The sequence below is a fragment of the Somniosus microcephalus genome, chromosome 5 (genome assembly GCF_052327205.1).
Source record: "Somniosus microcephalus isolate GS21.2 chromosome 5, FLI_Smic_1.0, whole genome shotgun sequence".
Classification (NCBI taxonomy): Eukaryota; Metazoa; Chordata; class Chondrichthyes; order Squaliformes; family Somniosidae; genus Somniosus; species Somniosus microcephalus.
This window is the reverse complement of record NC_140991.1, coordinates 77603685-77625590: the sequence shown is the minus strand read 5'-3', so window position 1 is coordinate 77625590 and position 21906 is coordinate 77603685. Positions and strand designations below refer to the sequence as shown.

The 21906-nt window shown below is 47.8% G+C and overlaps 1 protein-coding gene across 1 annotated transcript in view; it reads left to right on the top strand.

The window, feature by feature from the left end:
- The window catches only part of mrc1a (mannose receptor, C type 1a), a 254012-nt gene extending 234113 nt beyond the window's left edge, over positions 1–19899 (top strand). Inside the window, 1 exon segment of the mRNA XM_085987853.1 lies at positions 19658–19899. Coding sequence (XP_085843979.1) covers positions 19658–19899 — 242 coding nt within the window.
- Positions 19900–21906: the final 2007 nt, after the last annotated feature.

The following is a 21906-nucleotide window of genomic DNA, read 5'->3' as shown; positions in this document are numbered from 1 at the left end:
GGGACACAGTGGTGCCAAACATTGCTAATTCTCAGTGGCACAGAGCAGGATCATTGTGGTGTCCCTCACTGCTTAGATCCCAATCTTAGATACTTTGAGCACAAAAGTGCTAAGCAGAGGCTGTGGCATCTCTCAACATGAGGAATGGAATATCAGAGGGAAAATCACATGGTTGGCACCTGGCATCCCCTAACAGCGTGTGGAGGCCTGGGAATAGACCCTGTGCCCACATTCTCAGCTGCAAAGCTATCATGCCAGGTGGACAAAGAAGGAGCAAAATCACAGAATAAAAGGGGGAAAGTTACCCAAATTGCCCTATAAAAAGTCCAAAGCAGAAATTTCCCAAGTTCTATTTTCAGCCCCTCAAAATCAGCTTTTCTTCAATCTATTACCCTGGTCTTCATCATACTTCTGTCCTTCTCAATTAATGGCCCAGAAATTCGTGTCGGGGGCTTCCCGCGGGTGCAAGCCCCCGACCTACATTTACCTAGCGCGCCGGCAGTTGAGGCCTGGGCCTGCGTGGATTTCCGCTCTGTGGCCCGGTCCAGCTCCCGGTGCGCTGTGCTTGCGTGATCCAGCGGCGTAGTTAGTGCGTTGCGTCGGCTGGGATCACGTGAGCACTGGGCAACCAATCGGAGGAGGGAAAAGCCCATTCATGAGATTGACCGAAAGAACTGTCAAACTAATGAAAACTCCGGCCCCCAAAACAGTACTTAACTTTCAAATAAATATTTTTAAAAATCACACTTTTTAAATAAACTATAAATAACATTAAATAACTATTTTAAACAATAATTTAAATTTTTGAAAAAAATAATTTTATAAACAAACGGGGCTAAAAATACACTTACCTTACTTTAAAGTATTTAAAAATAATAAACCTGTGGAAAAAATGTTCTAATTTTAATTAATTGACCACTTACCTTTTAAAATGAAGTCCTTACACCTGGTTTTTAAATGTGTAAAATGTAGAGGCCTTCATGCACGGAAAAACCTGTAAAAAAAAAAAGGAAGTTCAACGCGCACGTGCAGACTCCCGCGCGCACGTGTTCGGCCTCTGAACCCCTTCGTTCAGAGGATCGGAAATGCCGGTTTCCCGCGCATGCGTAGTGCATGCAAGAAACCGGCACTTCCATCGGGTCCACGTGTGAGTACTCTGTGCATACTCATGCGTTGGGACCCGAATTTCTGGGCCATTATCTTAAAGCGTATTATATTATGGTCACTATTGCCTAGATGTTCCTTTACTTTTACTTCTTTTATCTGCTCTGGTTCAATCCCCATTACTAGATCCAATAGCGAATCCTCCCTTGTTGGGCTTCTTACATATTGGGTTAGAAAGGCGTCCTGTATACATTGTAGGAATTCCATTCCCTTATTCCCTTTATCTATCTCTTCTGTCCAATTAATATCGGGGTAGTTGAAATCCCCCATGGTTTTATGTTTTTACTCATTTCCCTAATTTGTTTGCGTAGTTCTTCCTCAACCTTCCTTCCACTATTAGGTGGTCTGTTGACTAGCACTATTAGTGTGTTTGATCCTTTATTATCTTTTATCTCTATCCACATGGATTCTATTTGTCTTGAGTGTGAATGGTGAACAAGAATTAAACCATTACAATTGGTGAGAGAAGGAGTTGTGGAGCAATAATCTGATGATTTTTACAACTTGGATGTTTCTGCCTCCAGACCCCTTTAGATCCTTGTTACCAACATAACAAGATGGCAACTGTTGGTTGCATTGTATTGCCTTCCATTGCTTGCAATAGGGTTAGTTTATGATTTCATTGGAGGAATAGCTATGAACCTTTCTTAGACTTTCAGATCTTAGTTGGAAGATATGGTTCTGGACACCCAATTGTAAGAAGAATATTAGACCCTAGGAAATGATACAGTGAAGATTCACTAGAAGGATACTATGAATGAAAGTTTATAGTAATGAAAAAGGCTAGAAAAAATTGGAGCTGTTTTCATTGGGCAGAAAAGATTAAGGAGGGATGTGACAGTAGTTATAGAAATTCTAAAATATTTTTGGGTGAATAGCGAAAGATTGACCTTGATATTAAACACCCATGATGGATGGGAGAGGGTGGGGGAGGGTGATAATGAGTTAAATGCGGGGAACACAACCCCAACACACTACGCACGCAACCACTGTCTTTTTTACGGTGGTGGATATCAAGGCGTCCAAGTATCGGTTGTGGAGAGACAGGGCACTTGATTAACATATTTAAATCAGGCTCCCAAAGTGCAATTGGGAGCCCGATTTAAAATTTGGGGTTCGGGAAAACTGGCAGCGAAAGGAAGGCGGAAGCTGCTGACTCCACAAAGTAAGTGCCTCTTTCAGCGCTCCTTGTGGGCCAGGAGAAGCAGGAGTGCTCCCACTGCCCCTCAAGGAAGCCTTTGGCCTCCTCCAGCCCCGATGACCAGCCTCCACCACCCAAGCCCTCCCATTTGCTGACCTCTCGCCCCCTCTCCTGATCTCGGGCTCTCTCCCCTCTCCCGATCTCGGGCTCTCTCCCACCTCCCATTCTTGGGCTCTCTCCCCCCTCTCCCGATCTCGGGCTCTCTCCCCCCTCCCAACCTTGGGCTCTCTGCCCCCTCTCCCGATCTCAGGCTCTCTCCCCCCTCCCAATCTCGGGCTCTCTCCCCCTCCCGATCTCGGGCTCTCTCCCCATCCCGATCTCGGGCTCTCTCCCCCTCCCGATCTCGGGCTCTCTTCCCCCCTCCCGATCTCGGGCTCTCTCCCCCTCCCGATCTCGGGCTCTCTCCCCCCTCCCGATCTCGCGCTCTCTCCCCTCTCCTGATCTCGGGCTCTCTCCCCTCTCCTGATCTCGGGCTCTCTCCCCCCTCCCAATCTCGGGCTCTCTCCCCCTCCCGATCTCGGGCTCTCTCCCCTCCCGATCTCAGGCTCTCTCCCCTCTCCTGATCTCGGGCTCTCTCCCCTCTCCTGATCTCGGGCTCTCTCCCCCCTCCCGATCTTGGGCTCTCTCCCCCCCTCCCGATCTTGGGCTCTCTCCCCTCCCGATCTTGGGCTCTCTCCCCTCCCGATCTCGGGCTCTCTCCCCTCCCGATCTCGGGCTCTCTCCCCTCTCCCGAGCTCGGGCTCTCTCCCCCCTCCCGATCTCGCGCTCTCTCCCCTCTCCTGATCTCGGGCTCTCTCCCCTCTCCTGATCTCGGGCTCTCTCCCCCTCCCGATCTCGGGCTCTCTCCCCTCCCGATCTCAGGCTCTCTCCCCTCTCCTGATCTCGGGCTCTCTCCCCTCTCCTGATCTCGGGCTCTCTCCCCCCTCCCGATCTCGGGCTCTCTCCCCCCCTCCCGATCTTGGGCTCTCTCCCCTCCCGATCTTGGGCTCTCTCCCCTCCCGATCTCGGGCTCTCTCCCCCCTCCCGATCTCGGGCTCTCTCCCCTCCCGATCTCGGGCTCTCTCCCCTCTCCCGATCTCGGGCTCTCTCCCCCCTCCCGATCTCGGGCTCTCCCCCCTCCCGATCTCGGGCCCTCTCCCCCTCCCGATCTCGGGCTCTCTCCCCCTCCCGATCTCGGGCTCTCTCCCCTCTCCTGATCTCGGGCTCTCCCCCATCTCCCGATCTCGGGCTCTCTCCCCTCTCCTGATCTCAGGCTCTCCCCCATCTACCGATCTCGGGCTCTCTCCCCTCTCCCAACCTCGGGCTCTCTCCCCTCTCCCAACCTCGGGCTCTCTCCCCCCTCCCGATCTCGGGCTCTCTCCCCCCTCCCGATCTCGGGCTCTCTCCCCTCTCCTGATCTCAGGCTCTCCCCCATCTCCCGATCTCGGGCTCTCTCCCCCCTCCCGATCTCGGGCTCTCTCCCCCCTCCCGATCTCGGGCTCTCTCCCCTCTCCTGATCTCGGGCTCTCTCCCCCCTCCCGATCTCAGGCTCTCCCCCATCTCCTGATCTCGGGCTCTCTCCCCCCTCCCGATCTCAGGCTCTCCCCCATCTCCCGATCTCGGGCTCTCTCCCCTCTCCCAACCTTGGGCTCTCTCCCCTCTCCCAACCTCGGGCTCTCTCCCCCCTCCCGATCTCGGGCTCTCTCCCCCCCCCGATCTCGGGGTTTCTCCCCCCTCCCGATCTCAGGCTCTCCCCCATCTCCCGATCTCAGGCTCTCTCCCCCCTCCCGATCTCAGGCTCTCTCCCCCCTCCCGATCTCAGGCTCTCCCCCATTTCCCGATCTCGGGCTCTCTCCCCCCTCCCGATCTCGGGCTCTCTCCCCTCTCCCAACCTCGGGCTCTCTCCCCTCTCCCAACCTCGGGCTCTCTCCCCCCTCCCGATCTCGGGGTTTCTCCCCCCTCCCGCTCTCAGGCTCTCTCCCCCCTCCCGATCTCGGGCTCTCTCCCCTCTCCTGATCTCAGGCTCTCCCCCATCTCCCGATCTCGGGCTCTCTCCCCCCTCCCGATCTCGGGCTCTCTCCCCCCTCCCGATCTCAGGCTCTCCCCCATCTCCCGATCTCTGGCTCTCTCCCCCCTCCCGATCTCGGGCTCTCTCCCCTCTCCCGATCTCAGGCTCTCCCCCATCTCCCGATCTCGGGCTCTCTCCCCCCTCCCGATCTCGGGCTCTCTCCCCTCTCCTGATCTCAGGCTCTCCACCATCTCCCGATCTCGGGCTCTCTCCCCTCTCCCAACCTCGGGCTCTCTCCCCTCTCCCAACCTCGGGCTCTCTCCCCCCTCCCGATCTCGGGGTTTCTCCCCCCTCCCGATCTCAGGCTCTCCCCCATCTCCCGATCTCGGGCTCTCTCCCCCCTCCCGATCTCGGGCTCTCTCCCACCTCCCGCTCTCAGGCTCTCTCCCCCCTCTCCTGATCTCAGGCTCTCTCCCCCCTCCCGATCTCGGGCTCTCTCCCCCCTCCCGATCTCGGGCTCTCTCCCCTCTCCTGATCTCAGGCTCTCCCCCATCTCCCGATCTCGGGCTCTCTCCCACCTCCCGCTCTCAGGCTCTCTCCCCTCTCCCAACCTCGGGCTCTCTCCCCTCTCCCAACCTCGGGCTCTCTCCCACCTCCCGATCTCAGGCTCTCTCCCCCCTCCCGATCTCGGGCTCCCTCCCCCCTCGTGATCTCAGGCTCCCTCCCCCCTCGTGATCTCAGGCTCCCTCCCCCCTCCCGACCTCGGGCTCTCTCACCCCTCCCGACCTCGGGCTCTCTCCCCCCTCCCGACCTCGGGCTCTCTCCCCACTCCCGATCTCAGGCTCTCTCCCACCTCCCGATCTCAGGCTCTCTCCCCCCTCCCGATCTCGGGGATTCTCCCCTCTCCTGATCTCGGGCTCTCTCCCCCCTCCCGATCTTGGGCTCCCTCCCCCCTCCCGACCTCGGGCTCTCTCCCACCTCCCGATCTCGAGCTCTCTTCCCCCTCTACGGATTGGTGGGACAAGGGTCCCCGGCTGCAGCCTCTTGCCACTTGTATTCCTGCCCATCCGCTACTCAAGCTGGTGGGAAACGGATCTAAAAAATGTTAATGATGTTCTGCCATTAAGTTCGGCAGGACCTCTGTGTCCCCAGCCTTGCTCGATTCTTCGGCTATTTACAGCCTCCACTGCACCCTCCCTGCCTCCTCATGAATATCGGGGCCTATGTTTCTGCTGGTTACTGAATTGGGAACAAGAGGGCATAAAATCAGGCTTATCACTTGATGAATGAAAGGGAAAGTTAGAAGAAACATTTTTGCATTATTAGAACATACAGCCATTTGTGGTAAAGGATTCTAAGGTCAATCTTGCAAAGCTCCACGCCCGGCAAAGAGCCTTGGGACCATTGATCAAAAAATCAGGCACAATTAGCACTTATGAAATAATGTAAGAGGTGTAGTGTATGTACCTTGAAGAAGGAACGATATTCTGCAGCCCCTGTATACTGCAGTACCAGTAGTGACCACCCCTGTATATAAGCCTGTGTAGTAACTTTGTATAGTAGTTCCAGTTTTGTCTCCATTCAGTAAACACCTGTTATAACCAACTTCTGCAGTCTGTGTCTCAATTACACACAGACATAACATTGGTGACGAACAGATCCGAACTTACCTACAGTTCTGCACCACCTCACAGGGATCCATCCATGAAGCGAAGTTATTAGAGGTCGAAGCCAGAAGGAAGAAATCCAAAAAGAAAAAAAAACAAACAGAAGAAACGGGCATCGACCATGGGCAACCGCCCTCTGATTCATCGAATTCAAAGATTTGCAGGAGAAGCTGTCGAGAGCTGGGCTTGGTTATCCAGTCTATGGTGTTCCAGCTACTCGGGCTGGTGGCAGGTAGTACACTGATCCTTCCTGGGCTGCAGCGGGCTAGAGCTCAATCGGGTGGCTTTTCAACGGTGCCGAGCAGCGTTGTCGGGAAGAGGAGAGAGAGAGAGAGGGTGGAGCACACAGGGCGCGGCCGGTGCTACGAAGCCGGGCAGCGTACAGACCCGAGAAGAGGGAGGGAAGTGTCCCATAGGGTCTGCTCTGATGACGGGAACAGTAATTAAAATAAAAGAAAAAGAAATTAGAAGCGCAGAAAGCCACGAGGAGCTGCAGTTTGCCACGCGGAGAGCGGCGTTGGCAGCAGCACGGGGGGAAGCGCGCGAAGACCATAGGGCATCGCCATCAAGGCATAAAAACGCCAGCAACAGCGCTGGCAGCAGCGGAAAAGGCAGAAAGCGCGGGAGGTGCCATCTTAATCCAGCGGGGAAGAAGGCAAAGCACGGGAGGCGCCATTTTGTTCAATCGGGGAAGAAGGCAAAGTGCGGGAGGCGCCATCTTAGATCTCCAAGCTGCTGAAGACTGGCAATATCACTGCCTTCGATAATGCAATAGAAGACTGGACCACGTATGTGGAAAGAGTCAAAATATATTGCAAGGCAAATGAAGTAGCCGATGAGAAAAAGGCATCGGTACTACTAAACTTAATGGGCGCAAGAACGTACGGCCTATTGCAGAACCTGATCACTCCAGTCAAACCGATGGCGAAGAGTTTTAACGAAATTGTTGATATCCTACAGGAACACCTAAATCCTACACTGCTGCTGATAGCAGAAAGATTTAAATTCCACAAGAGAAATCAGCATAAAGATGAGAGCAATGCTGATTACCTTACGGAACTACGCAAGCTATCAAAGCACTGCCAGTTTGGAGCAGGACTGGCAGATACCCTACGGGACAAATTTGTCTGTGGACTCCTGAGTGAAGGAACCCAGAAGAGGTTACTCTCAGAGAAAGAGCTGACGCTAGATAAGGCTTTCAGCGTGGCAGTATCGTACGAAGCAGCAGCAAGGGGAGCTGCGGAAATGCAGCAAAAGCCATAGGAATACGGCACCCATGAAATGACACGGGGATTTGAAAAATGTTATCGCTGCGGCAGAACAACCCATGACCAGAAGGATTGCTGGTCCAAGGACAAAACATGCAGGCAATGCGGAAAGATGGGACACATTGCACGAGTTTGCAGGTCCGGGAAGAAGACTAATGAGAGCAAAAAGACTACTAAGGAACAGTACAGGAAAGTACAAAAGATGACGGACAGTAGTTGCGAAGACCAGAAGAGCGATAGTGAATCCGGGAACATGAGACTAAGCTGTCTCAAACTACACAACATAATCGCAAAAGAGGATCACCGAACAATTTGGGTCACCCTCACGATAGCAGGGACCCAAGTCAAAATGGAATTGGATACAGGATCAGCCCTGACCGTCATTAATCGACGAGACTACAAGCGGCTATTCTCACACATACCCTTGAAAGACACATCCATTGTCTTGAAGACATATACAGGGCAGAAAGTATACCCCAGAGGGAAAATAAGGGTGCCTGTCGAATACAACGGAAAGGAAATACAGAAATTGTATCTGTACATACTGCAAGATGGTGGACCACCGTTATTGGGATGTGAATGGATCAGAAAGATAAGTTTAGACTGGCACTCCATTCAGGCACTGACTGTGGCTGGTAAAAAGGATGACGACATCACACCTGGACGATTGTCAAAAATCTTAGCTAACGCTAAAGAGGTATTTCAACAAGGACTGGGAACTATTAAAGGCGTAACCGCCTCGATAAAAATAGAAGAGAATGCAATTCCCAAGTTTTTCAAAGCAAGACCGGTACCGTATGCAATTCGCCCAGCCGTCGAGGCAGAGCTGGAGAATCTGGAGAATGCAGGCGTGTTATCTAAGGTAGACTGGAGCGAGTGGGCGACACCCATCGTTCCTGTCATGAAGAAAACGTTAAACAATAAGTCTGAGGAGCCAAGGAAGGTTCGCATCTGTGGGGACTTCAAGGTGATGGTGAACCCAGTCCTTCACACAGTACAATATCCTCGTCCGAGGATAGAAGATATTTTCGCCTCACTATCTGGAGGGAAACGTTTTACAAAAATTGACCTAGCGCAAGCATATTTGCAGATGGAGGTTGAAGAATCCTCTAGGAAATATCTCACAATAAACACTCACAAAGGTCTTTACCAGTATAATCGACTGGTATTCGGAGTAGCATCAGCTCCGGCTATATGGCAAAGAGCGATGGAACAAGTTCTGCAAGGGATTCCGGGGACTCAGTGTTACTTGGACGACATCTTAGTGACAGGTGAAAATGACAGTGAACACGTTGCCAACCTAGAGCAGGTGCTCACTAGACTAAGAGAACATGGGCTACGAGCCAATCACCCCAAGTGCGAGTTTTTTAAGAAACAAATATCGTATTGTGGCCACGTGATTGATGAAGAGGGGTTACATAAGTCCCCTGACAAAATTGAAGCGGTAGTTAAGGCTCCAGCGCCTGAAAATGTGTCACAACTGAGGTCATTCCTCGGATTGGTGAATTACTACCATAACTTTTTGCCGAATTTGTCCACAATTCTGCACCCACTGAACACCCTGCTACAAACTGGAGTAGCATGGAAATGGAGCGATGAATGTAAGCGGGCCTTTCAGGAGTGTAAAGGCCTGATCACTTCAAGAGAAGTATTGGCTCACTACAACCCATCACTACCGATAAGACTGGCGTGTGATGCGTCTCCCTATGGCGTTGGAGCGGTACTGTCACATAAATCCCTTGATGGTTCAGAGAGGCCGATAGCTTTTGCGTCACGCTCGTTAACTTCAGCCGAGCGTAACTACGCCCAGATTGACAGTGACACCCTCAGCCTGGTGTGGGGGGTGAAGAAGTTCAATCACTACCTGCACGGACAGAAATTTACTCTACTAACTGATCATCAACCTCTTGTCTCCATTTTCAACCCTAAGAAGGGCGTCCCGATAATGACAGCACAACGGCTACAGAGCTGGTCACTTTTCCTAGGGGCACACCAATATGACATCGAGTACAAAGGAACTAAACAGCATGGGAATGCTGATGGATTCATAGAGTCATAGAGTCATAGAGTTTTACAGCACAGAAAGAGACCCTTCGGCCCATCGTGTCTGCGCCGCCCATCCATCCCTGTCCAGTCTAATCCCATTTTCCAGCATTTGGTCCATAGCCTTGTATGCAATGGCATTTCAAGTGCTCATCCAAATGCTTCTTGAATGTTGTGAGGGTTCCTGCCTCCACCACCCTTTCAGGCATTGAGTTCCACATTCCAACCACCCTCTGGGTGAAAAAGTTCCTCCTCAAATCCCCTCTAAATCTCCTGCCCCTTACCCTGAATCTATGCCCCCTTGTTATTGACCCCCCCACTAAGGGGAAAAGTTCCTCTTTATCTACCCTATCTATGCCCCTCATTATTTTGTACACCTCAATCAGGTCCCCCCTCAGCCTTCTCTGCTCCAAGGAAAACAACTCCAGCCTGTCCAGCCTCTCTTCATAGCTGAGGCGCTCCATCCCAGGTAACATCCTGGTGAATCTTCTCTGCACCCTCTCCAAAGCACTCACATCCTTCCTATAGTGAGGCGACCAGAACTGCACACAGTACTCCAGCTGTGGCCTCACCAGCGTTTTGTACAGCTCCATCATAACCTCCCTGCTCTTATATTCTATGCCTCGGCTAATGAAGGCAAGTATCCCATATGCCTTTTTAACCACCTTATCTACCTGCTCCGCTGCCTTCAGGGATCTATGTACATGTACACCAAGGTCCCTCTGACCCTCTGTACTTCCTAGGGTCCTACCACTCATTGTGTATTCCCTTGCCTTATTTGTCCGTCCAAAATGCATCACCTCGCACTTTTCAGGGTTAAATTCCATTTGCCACTTTTCCGCCCATCTGACCAACCCGTTTATATCATCCTGTAGCCGGAGGCTTTCCTCCTTGCAATTTACCACCCCACCAATTTTCGTGTCATCTACGAACTTACTGATCATACCTTTTACATTCTCATCCAAATCATTTATGTAGATCACAAACAATAAGGGACCCAGCACCGATCCCTGAGGTACCCCACTGGACACAGGCTTCCAGTCACAAAAGCAACCTTCGACCATTACCCTCTGCCTCCTGCCACTCAGCCAGTTTAGGATCCAACGCGCCAAGGCACCCTGGATCCCATGGGCTCTTACCTTCTTGACCAGTCTCCTATGCGGGACTTTGTCAAAAGCTTTACTGAAGTCCATGTAAACCACATCCACAGCATTTCCCTCATCCACCCCACTAGTCACCCCCTCGAAAAATTCGATCAGATTTGTTAGACATGATTTACCCTTGACAAAGCCATGCTGACTATCCCCGATTAATCCTTGCCTCTCCAAGTTGGAGATTAATTTTGTCCCTCAGAATTTTTTCCAATAATTTCCCCACCACAGATGTTAGACTCACTGGCCTGTAATTCCCTGGTTTATCCCTGCTACCCTTCTTGAATAATGGTACTACGTTAGCTGTTCTCCAGTCCTCTGGTACATCCCCTGTGGCCAGAGAGGTTCTGAAAATTAGTGTCAGAGCCCCTGCAATCTCCTCCCTTGCCTCCCACAGCAGCCTGGGATACATCTCGTCCGGGCCTGGGGATTTATCCACTTTTTGGCCCGCTAAAACCGCTAGCACCTCCTCCCTCTCGATGCTAATATGTTCAAGTATGTCACAGTCCCCTTGCCCGATTTCTATGTCTGCATCGTCTTTCTCCATAGTGAACACAGATGCAAAAAATTCATTTAAAACCCCGCCTACATCCTCTGGCTCTACACACAGATTGCCACTTTGGTCCCTAATGGGCCCTACCCTTTCCCTGGTTATCCTCTTGCCCTTAATATACTTATAAAACATCTTAGGATTTTCCTTTATTTTGCTCGCCAGTGTTATTTCATGGCCCCTCCTCGCCCTCCTAATTTCTTTTTTAAGTATGCCCCTGCACTTTTTATACTCCTCTAGGGCTTCTTCTGTCTTTAGCCTTTTGTAACTGCCAAAAGCCCCCCTTTTATTTCTAATGCATTTTTGTATATCCCTTGTCATCCAAGGTTCCCTTTGCTTGTTGGTCCCACCCTTGACCTTTACAGGAACATGTTGGCGTTGTACTCTCTCTATTTCCCTTCTGAAAGTCTCCCACTGTTTTGATGTGGATTTTCCTATAAGCAGCTGCTCCCAGTCCACTTTGGCCAGATCCTGCCTTATCATATTAAAATCGGACTTCCCCCAATTTAGAACCCTTATTTCCGGGCCGTCTTTGTCTTTTTCCATGACCACCTTAAATCTCACCGAATTATGGTCACTGTCGCCAAAATGCTCTCCTACTGACACTTCCACCACTTGCCCGGCTACATTCCCCAGAATTAGGTCCAGTACCGCCCCCTCTCTTGTAGGACTTTCTACATGTTGGCTCAAAAAGCTCTCCTGGATGCACTTTAAGAATTCTGCACCCTCTAAGCCTTTCACACTCTGACTGTCCCAATTTATATTGGGGAAGTTGAAATCCCCCACTATTATTACCCTATTATTTTCGCACTTCTCTGAGATTTGCCTACATATCTGTTCCTCTATCTCCCCCTGACTGTTTGGGGGCCTATAGTACACTCCCAGCAAAGTGCTTGCCCCCTTTTTGTTTTTAAGTTCTACCCATATGGCCTCATTAGAGGAACCCGCTAATATATCATCCCTCCTTACAGCAGTAATTGACTCCTTAATTAATATTGCAACACCCCCTCCCCTTTTACACCCCCCTCTGTCTCGCCTGAAGATTCTATACCCCGGAATATTGAGCTGCCAGTCCTGACCCTCCCTCAACCATGTCTCCGTGATAGCAACAATATCGTACTCCCATGTGTTCAACAACAACTTCAGTTCATCCACCTTATTTGCAAGACTCCTTGCATTAAAATAAATGCCTTCCAGCCCTGCCATATTCTCTTTTGCCTTCACATATTTGCTCTGCCTTCCCAGCTGACTTATTTTTCCCTCTGTATTTGGCCGTAAATCACCCCCTACTATAGCTTCACTCTGTACCCCAACCCCCTGCCAAGTTAGTTTAAACCCTCCCCAGCAGTGCTAGCAAACCTCCCCGCAAGGATATTGGTTCCCCCCTGGTTCAGGTGTAAACCGTCCGACTTGTACAAGTCCCACCTTTCCCAGAAGCAGACCCAGTGATCCAGGAAACTAAAGCCCTCCCCCCTGCACCATCCCTTTAGCCACGCATTCATCTGTTCTATCTTCCTATTCCTATACTTACTAGCACGTGGCACCGGGAGTAATCCAGAGATTACAACCTTTGAGGTCCTGCTCCTTAATCCTTCACCTAGCTCCCTAAATTCTTGCTGCAGGACCTCGTCCCTCTTTTTACCTATGTCGTTGGTACCAATGTGGACCACGACCACTGGCTGTTCTCCCTCCCCCTCCAGAATGCCCTGCAGCCGCTCAGTGACATCCTTGACCCTGGCACCAGGGAGGCAACAAACCATCCTGGATTCACGTCTACGGCCACAGAAACGCCTATCTGTTCCCCTTACTATAGAATCCCCTACCACTATTGCTCTCCCACTCTTTTTCCCCCCTTCCTGGGCAGCAGGAGCACCCCCAGTGCCAGGAAGTTGGCCGCTGCTGCCTTCCCCTGGTGAGTCATCCCCCTCAACAGTATCCAAAGCGGTATACTTGTTTGAAAGGGGGATGTCCGCAGGGGTTCCCTGCACTACCTGCCTGCCTTTGTTGCTCCGCCTGATGGTCACCCCCTGTGCTGCCCTACCCTGAGGCGTGCACAACTCGCTAAACGTGTTATCCACGAGCCTTTCAGCATCGCGCACGCTCCAAAATTCATCCACCCGCAGCTCGAGCGCCGCAATGCGGTCTACAAGTAGCTGCAGCTGGATGCATTTCCCGCACACATGGTCGTCAGGGATACTGGCAGCATCCCTGACTTCCCACATAGAGCAGGAGGAGCAGAGCACGGGTCTGAACTCTCCTGCCATGACTTACCCCTTTAATTACTTTAAAAAATTTATTCAATACCCCAGTTACAGGTATGCTCTAGGGCGCTTTATTTACCAACTATCCCCACTACACCACAGAAATTTAACACCACAGAATTCAAGCTTGTATTGAAAAAAGAGAAATACTCACCAACCAATCACCTACCTGCTCCCTGGTGACGTCACACACTGATTACTTTTTACCTCTCTCCCCGCTGCTGAGTTGGTATGCCTCGCCTCTCTCCGGTTTTTATACCGGTCTCACCACGCTGCTCCCGACTGGTCTCGGGCCTCGCTGGTCGCCGGGTTTTCTCCCGAGCTCCTCCTCGCTGCTCCCGCTGGTCCCGACTGGTCTCGGGCCTCGCCTCTCTCCGGTTTTTATACCGGTCTCACCACGCTGCTCCCGACTGGTCTCGGGCCTCGCTGGTCGCCGGGTTTTCTCCCGAGCTCCTCCTCGCTGCTCCCGCTGGCCCCGACTGGTCTCGGGCCTCGCCTCTCTCCGGTTTTTATACCGGTCTCACCACGCTGCTCCCGACTGGTCTCGGGCCTCGCTGGTCGCCGGGTTTTCTCCCGAGCTCCTCCTCGCTGCTCCCGCTGGTCCCGACTGGTCTCGGGCCTCGCCTCTCTCCGGTTTTTATACCGGTCTCACCACGCTGCTCCCGACTGGTCTCGGGCCTCGCTGGTCGCCGGGTTTTCTCCCGAGCTCCTCCTCGCTGCTCCCGCTGGTCCCGACTGGTCTCGGGCCTCGCCTCTCTCCGGTTTTTATACCGGTCTCACCACGCTGCTCCCGACTGGTCTCGGGCCTCGCTGGTCGCCGGGTTTTCTCCCGAGCTCCTCCTCGCTGCTCCCGCTGGTCCCGACTGGTGATCGCGCCTACTGTTGCCGACGGTGGAAGAAGCACCTGCAGTGGATCCTGTGGAGATATTCCATTCGGCCATAGTCGAATGTCTACCTGTGACGAATGCAAACATAGAAAAGGAAACACGAAACGACCCGACACTCTCCAGGGTCTATGATTTAACGGTGAAGGGATGGCCAGCACATGGCGAACCACTGTTGCCAGCATTCTCGCCGAGAAGAGAACAGTTGTCAGTGTGCCGAGGAACCTTGATGTGTGGATCCAGAGTAGTAATTCCACCCAAATTGAAGGATAGAGTGCTCAATGAGCTTCATGAGGGTCATCTGGGAGGGGTAAAAATGAAGAACTTAGCCAGAGCGTTTGTGTGGTGGCCGGGAATCGATAGAGAAATTGAAGAGATGACCAAGAGCTGTACAGGATGCCAGACGGTCCAAAACGCCCCACCACAAGCCACTCTACGTTCATGGGAGTGGCCCTCATCTCCATGGCAAAGGGTACACATTGACTTTGCTGGTCCATTTATGGACTCGATGTTTTTAATTGCGGTGGATGCACATTCAAAGTGGTCAGAGGTAATAAAAATGTCCTCAACCACCACAGAAAAAACTATCACAGTCTTACGAACCATATTCGCCAGAAATGGGCTGCCTGAATAGATTTGCTCCGACAATGGACCACAGTTTGTGTCTGAAGAGTTCCGGAGGTTCTTAAAGAACAATGGTGTTAAGCATTACACATCCACCCCATATCATCCAGCCACCAATGGATTGGCTGAGAGGTTTGTTTAAACATTCAAGAAGGCTATCAAGGCAATGTGTAATGAAGACATACCCCTACAACACAAGGTGGATAACTTCTTGTTTGCCTACCGGAATGCGACACATGCGGTTAACAACCAAACTCCAGCCATGATGTTCTTCAATCGAAGACTAAGATGCCGCTTGGATTTGGTTAAGCCAAACATCAGAAGAGATGTGGAGAACAGGCAGTTTCAGAATATGAATGAAAGGCCAACCAGGAGTTTCAAGATAGGTCAACCAGTTTTGGCCCGGGACTACCGCACAGAGAAATGGCAGCCAGGAACGATCTGCACACGGCAAGGACCTCTAATGTATACCGTGGACGTTGGAGAGAGCATTGTAAGATGCCATGCTTACCAGATTCTAGAGTCACTGGAAAACATCAAATCTACACCACGATCCTATACACCTGGTGATGAAACCGACGTACCAATTGCATCTACCTCAGAATCGGTGATATTGGAAGCAGACGAACCGAACAACGACGTTGATCCCGAATCAACTTTGCCAGAAGAACCTGATACCCCAAAGAAGCATTATCCGGACAGAATCAGGAAGCCTCCTCAAAGACTGAATTTATAATTGGTTAACTTCAGCTAATGTATATAGCAACTGTAATTGTAAATATGTTATTTAATTATTAATCGAATGTTATGTACTGTTTAGCTAAAAGGGGAGGAATTGTCGTGTATGTACCTTGAAGAAGGAACTATATTCTGCAGCCCCTGTATAGTGCAGTACCAGTAGTGACCACCCCTGTATATAAGCCTGTGTAATAACTTTGTATAGTAGTTCCAGTTTTGTCTCCGTTCAGTAAACACCTGTTATAACCAACTTCTGCAGTCCGTGTCTCAATTACACATGGACATAACAAGAGGGAATTAGATAAATGTTTTAAAAAGAAGAAAAAGAAATGGGTAAAGGGGGAGGGAGAGTTCATATAAGGGTAAATTTATAAGTCTGAAGAGAAGTCAAGGCTGTAGAGCAGAGTAGTGATTTGGGTAAAATCAAGCAGATTGTGCCAGGAAGGGACGGAGAGTTTAATAACAGTACTAGGTCAATAGCGACTAAGGCCACATTAGGGAAAAATAGTAAAAAGTTAAAATGAAAGGCACTATATCTGAATGCACAAAGCATTCATAACAAGATGGATGAATTAATGACACAAATAGAGATAAATGGGTTTGATCGAGCAGAAATTACTGAGATGTGGTTGCAGGGTGACCAATGTTGGGAATTAAATATTCCAGGGTACTTAGAAAAGATAGGCAAAATGGAAAAGGAAATGGGGTAGCCCTGATAATAAAGGATGAGATAAAGGCAGTAGGTTGAAAGGATCTTAGCTCAGAAAATCAGGGTGTGGAATCAGAATGGGTGGAGCCAAAAAATAACAAAGGGCAGAAAACACTGCTGGGAGTGGTTTATAAGCCCTATAACAGTAATCATCATGTTGGACAGAGTATAAATCAGGAAATTAGAGGAGCATGTAACAAGGGTATTGCAATAATTGTGGGGAATTTACTCTTCATATGGACTACGCAAACCAAATTGGCAAAAGTAGCTTGGAGGATGAGTATGTAGACTGTTTTCTAGAGCGATATGTCGTGGAACCAACTAGGGAATAGACTATTTTAGATCTAGTATTGTGCAATGAGACAGGGTTAATTAGTAATATTGTAGTAAAGGATCCTCTGGGGAAGAGGGATCATAAACAATAGAATTTCATATTAAGTTTGAGAGTGATGTGGTTAAGTCCAAAACTAATATCTTAAATTTAAACAAAGCTAATTACGGAGTTATGAGGGGTGAGTTGGCTGAGGTAGATTGGGAAATTAGATATGATATGATGGTAGATACGCAATGGCAAACACTTAAAGTAATAATTCATAATTATTAACAAATATACATTCCCTTGAGGAATAAAAACTCCACTGGTACAGTCATAACTAACTAGTTAAGTTAAGGATAGTATTAGATTAAAAGAAGAGGCTTACAATGTTGCCAAAAAGAGTAGTAAGCTAAGGATTGGGAGGGTTTTAAAAATCAGCAAAGGATAACCAAGAAATTGATAAAGAAGGATGCTGATCTGCAAGAGTCTAATGAGAGTGAAGAACTTAAAGTAATTAATATTAGTTAAAAAAATGTACTGGAGAAATTAATAGGACTAAAAGCCGACAAATCTCCTGGACCTGATGGCCTACACCCTTGGGTTTTAAAAGAGGTGGTTTCAGTTAGCCTGACAACAGTCATAGGGAAAATGCTACAATCTATTATTAAGAACATACTAACAGGGCACTTGGAAAATCACAATATGATTAGGCAAAGTCAACATGGTTTTATGAAAGGGAAATTGTGTTTGATAAATCTATTAGCCTTTTTTGAGGGTGTAACTAGCATGGTAGATAAGGGGGAATCAGTGGATGTAGTATATTTGGATTTTCTGAAGGCATTCGATAAGGTGCATCACAAGAGGATGTTACACAAGATTAGGGCTCATGGGATTGGGGGTAATATATTAGCATGGATTGAGGATTGGTTAACGGACAGGAAACAGAGAATAGGAATAAATGGGTCACTTTCGGGAAGGCAGGGTGTAACTAGTGGAGAGCCGCAAGGATGATTGCTTTGACCTCAGCTATTTACAATCTATATCAATGACTTACATGAGGGGACTGAGTGTAATGTATCCAAGTTTGCTGACAATACAAAGCTAGGTGGGAAAGTAAGCAGTGAGGAGGACGATTGGGCAAGAAGGTAGCAATGGAGTATAAAGTAGGGAAGTATGAAATTATCCACTTTGGTAGGAAGAATGGAAAAGCAGAATATTCTTTAAAAGGTGAGAGACTTGAAAATGTTGGTATTCAGAGGGATTTGGGTGCCCTTGTACACGAATCACAGAAAGTTAATATGCAGGTACTGCAAGCAATTAGGAAGGCAAATAGTATGTTAGCCTTTATTAGAAGGGGATTGGAGTACAAGAGTAAGGAAGTCTTGTTGCACTTATATAGGGCTTTGGCAAGACCACACCTGGAGTACTGTGTACAGCTTTGTTCTCCTTACCTAAGGAAGGATCTCCTTACCTAAGGAAGGTGGAATGAAGTTTCACTACATTGATTCCTGGGATGAGATCACAGAATCATAGAATGATAGAAATTTATGTCACAGAAGGAGGCCATGAAGCCCATTGTGCCTGTGTAGCCAAAAAAGAGCTATCCAGCCTAATCCCACTTTCCAGCTCTTGGTCCGTAGCCTTGTAGGTTATGGCACTTCAAGTGTATATCGAAGTACTTTTTAAATGCAATGAGGATTTCTACCTCTACTACCCTTTCAGGCAGTGAGTTCCAGAGCCCCACCACCCTCTGGGTGAAAAATGTTCTCAACTCCCCTCTAAACCTTCTACCAATTACTTTAAATCTATTCCCCCTGGTTACTGACCTCTTTGCTAAGGGAAGTAGGTCCTTCCTATCCACTCTATCTAGGACCCTCATAATTTTATACACCTCAATCAAGTCTCCTTCAGCCTCCACTGCTCCAAAGAAAACAACCCCAGCCAATCCAATCTTTCCTCATAGCTAAAATTCACCTGTCCTGGCAACATTCTCGTAAATCTCCTCTGTACACTCTCTAGTGCCATCATATCTTTCCTGTAATGTGGTGACCAGAACTGTATGCAGCACTCTAGCTGTAGCCTAACTATTGTTTTATACAGTTCAAGCATAATCTCCCTGGTCTTATATTCCATGCCTCAGCTAACAAAGGAAAGTATCCCGTATGCCTTCTTAACCACCTTACTACCAGCTAGCTTTAGGGATCTGTGGACATGCACTCCGAGGTCCCTCTGTTCCTCGAGAGGGCTGTCCAATGAGGAGAGGTTGAGTAGACTGGGCCTATATTCTCTGCAGTTTAGAAGAAAGAGAGGTGATCTCATTGAAATGTATAACATTCTTAGAGGGCTTGACAGGGTAGATGCTGAGAGGCTGTTTCCCCTGGCTGGAGAATCTAGAGCTAGAGGTCATAGCCTCAGGATAACGGGTCAGCCATTTAGGAATGAGGTGAAGAGAAATTTCTTCATTCAGATGGTTATGAATCTTTGGAATTCTTAACCCCAGAGGGCTGTGGATGCTCAGCCGATGAGTATATTCAAGACTGAGATCGATAGATTTTTAGGCACTAAGGGAATCAAGGGATATGGTTGTAGGGCAGGAAAGTGGAGTTGATGTAGAAATTCAGCCATGATCTTACTGAATGGTGAAGCAGGCTCGATGGACCGTATGGCCTACTCCTGCTCCTATTTCTTATATTCTTATGTAAAGGGCAGGGAAATAATCTTAGAATAGATAGCTTCAATTTAATAGTTAGCACCTGTACAGACATACAAAAGCAAAACACTGCAGATGCTGGAGATCTGAAATAAAAACAGAAAATGCTGGAAAGACTCAGCAGGCCAGGCAGTATCTGTGGAGAAAAAAACAAATTTAATGTTTCAGGTCAATGCCCTATCATCAGAGCTGATCAAAGGTCATTGACCTGAAACGTTAACTTCATTTCTCTCTCCACAGATGCTGTCTGACCTGCTGAGTATTTCCAGCATTTTGTGTTTTTATACCTGGACAGATATGACTGGCTGTATGGCCTCCTCCTGTTGGGTATTATCTTTGATGACATTACTTTGGAAGTTCATTGTGTTTTTCTTTCTTTATCAGTTTTACAGCCGAAAGTGACCACATCGTACAGCATAACAGGGATTGTGATGGTGCTGGTTATTGTCTGTGCTGTAGGTGCAGTTCTTGCAGGCTACTTCATTCGAAAACATAAGATGAAGACAACAGATGTGGATACAAATTTTGATAACACTCTTTATTTCAACAAAGAGCCTACGGCTGGGCCCTGTGATATGAAATCTCTCGTGACAAATATAGAACAGAATGAATAAGGTTTAATATAATTTGCAAAATTGTTTAAAATATAGTGAAATAAATCTACTATGAACTGTATGCAGTTAGACTGGAAACCAGCTTTAGCGACATGAGTATTTGGCTAAAGCATGATTTTGCTGAAATGTTTTGCACTGAACTCCATAATTATTCTGCTGTATTACTGTCTTTTTATAATATATTGATTACTTCTGTTTCTATTAATGGCCAATCTTCCTGGTATAAGCTTTTAGAATTAATCTGTTCAGTACTTTAATAATTTTACTATTACAATAATTATACTTGGTTTCTTATGTAAATAGGAATGAGGTGACACCTTATGGCATTATGACAAAGAAAACACTGGTATTGATATTCTTTAGCTGCTTGACCTACTGCTCAAGTGATTATTGTAACTATCTGGTTAAGGGTTCCAATGAAGAAAACATGCAAACAACACACACATAGATATATAATCATTAAAAGCTTAAGCTTTTAGCAAAAACAAAATCAAAACAATAACATCAAAACAAAGTATTTGAAGTCCACAGCCTTCTGGTTGTTTAGTTTTAAAAACAAACATGTAAGTGTATACAAGATTAAACAATATTTTGTGAATTTAAAAAAAAGACAACAAATTGCTCAAACTTTGCATCCTTCGATCAATTTTCGTTCACTATTAATGAGTGATGTGGTGATATACAACCAGTTCAATAGGCTCATTCAAAGTGCACAGACTGATGAACTTGCAGGTAGTTTTTATACTGTTTCACATCTATACGTCTGTAGAAATAGTACATAGGCAGATTTTTCGGTGTTCCTGCAGAATACAGCAAGCTATGGGAAACCATCAAAACCTTGAATGTAATGTTTATAAACAATGAAATCTGCAAAAAGGAAACCATGTTCTAATATCTAAAGCAGAATTTTTTATTTTCCTAAATATATTGAAAGTGATGTGTTGTTTTAATGTGAACAGTTTTACAGAATTTCTGGCACAATAAAGAGGACAAAGTTATATGTATTTTGAAAATACCATTCTAATCATATTGCCGTTTCTGTGGCCTATATATGAGCAAGGAATTAATTGTATCCAGAATGCTTTAAAAACAGCAGTTGCAAGCAAGGCACCAAATAAAATTTGTTACCTGTAGGTAGCAAGAGTACAAATAACTTTTTAATGTTTGTGTATTGTATTTATTTTAGAAATCATACAATATGTTCGTGAATATACGCATCAGAAACTGGTAGTTTACTAAGTTCATAAGCTAAGTAGCTGGTACCATGTGGTGGATTAACTTCTGTTAAAAAAGACAGACAGTGAGTGATATTGCACGTGATGGTAAAAAAAAGTTGAAAAAAATTGGGAAGCCTTTGCTGGAAAGTTTAGGAAGCAAAAGAGATGATGATCACATAATATTTCTTCATTCAAACACTTCCTGCAAGAGTTTGAAGTCGAGCTCAATATGCAATCATATTTCAAAGGTATTCTCAGATACCTTTGGAAAATCTCAAGGCCAGGTGTTAGAACACTGTTTTGTTTTAGAATGCCTGTGGCTTACTGAGTCATCCAATAAAGGCCACACAATGTGGTGTGTTCTTTCCATGTGTGATGAAACCTACCCCATTTCTCTATCAATGTTGATTCTGAATTGTAGTTAGTAGAGGTTTGACAGGATGGTAGGGATTGTCCTCCCAGCAGTTCTGTTTCAATGGAGTTATTTTTTAAAATTTGTTTATGGGATCTGGGCATCGCTGACAATGTCAGCATTTATTGCCCATCCCTAGTTGCCCTTGAGAAGGTGATGGTGAGCCGCCTTCTTGAACCGCTGCAGTCCGTGTGGTGATGGTACTCCCAGTGCTGTTAGGTAGGGAGTTCCAGGATTTTGACCCAGCGACGATGAAGGATCGGCGATATATTTCCAAGTCAGGATGGTGTGTGACTTGGAGGGGAACTTGGAGGTGGTGGTGTCCCCATGCGCCTGCTGCCCTTGTCCTTCTAGGTGGAAGAGGTCGTGGGTTTGGGAGGTGCTGCCGAA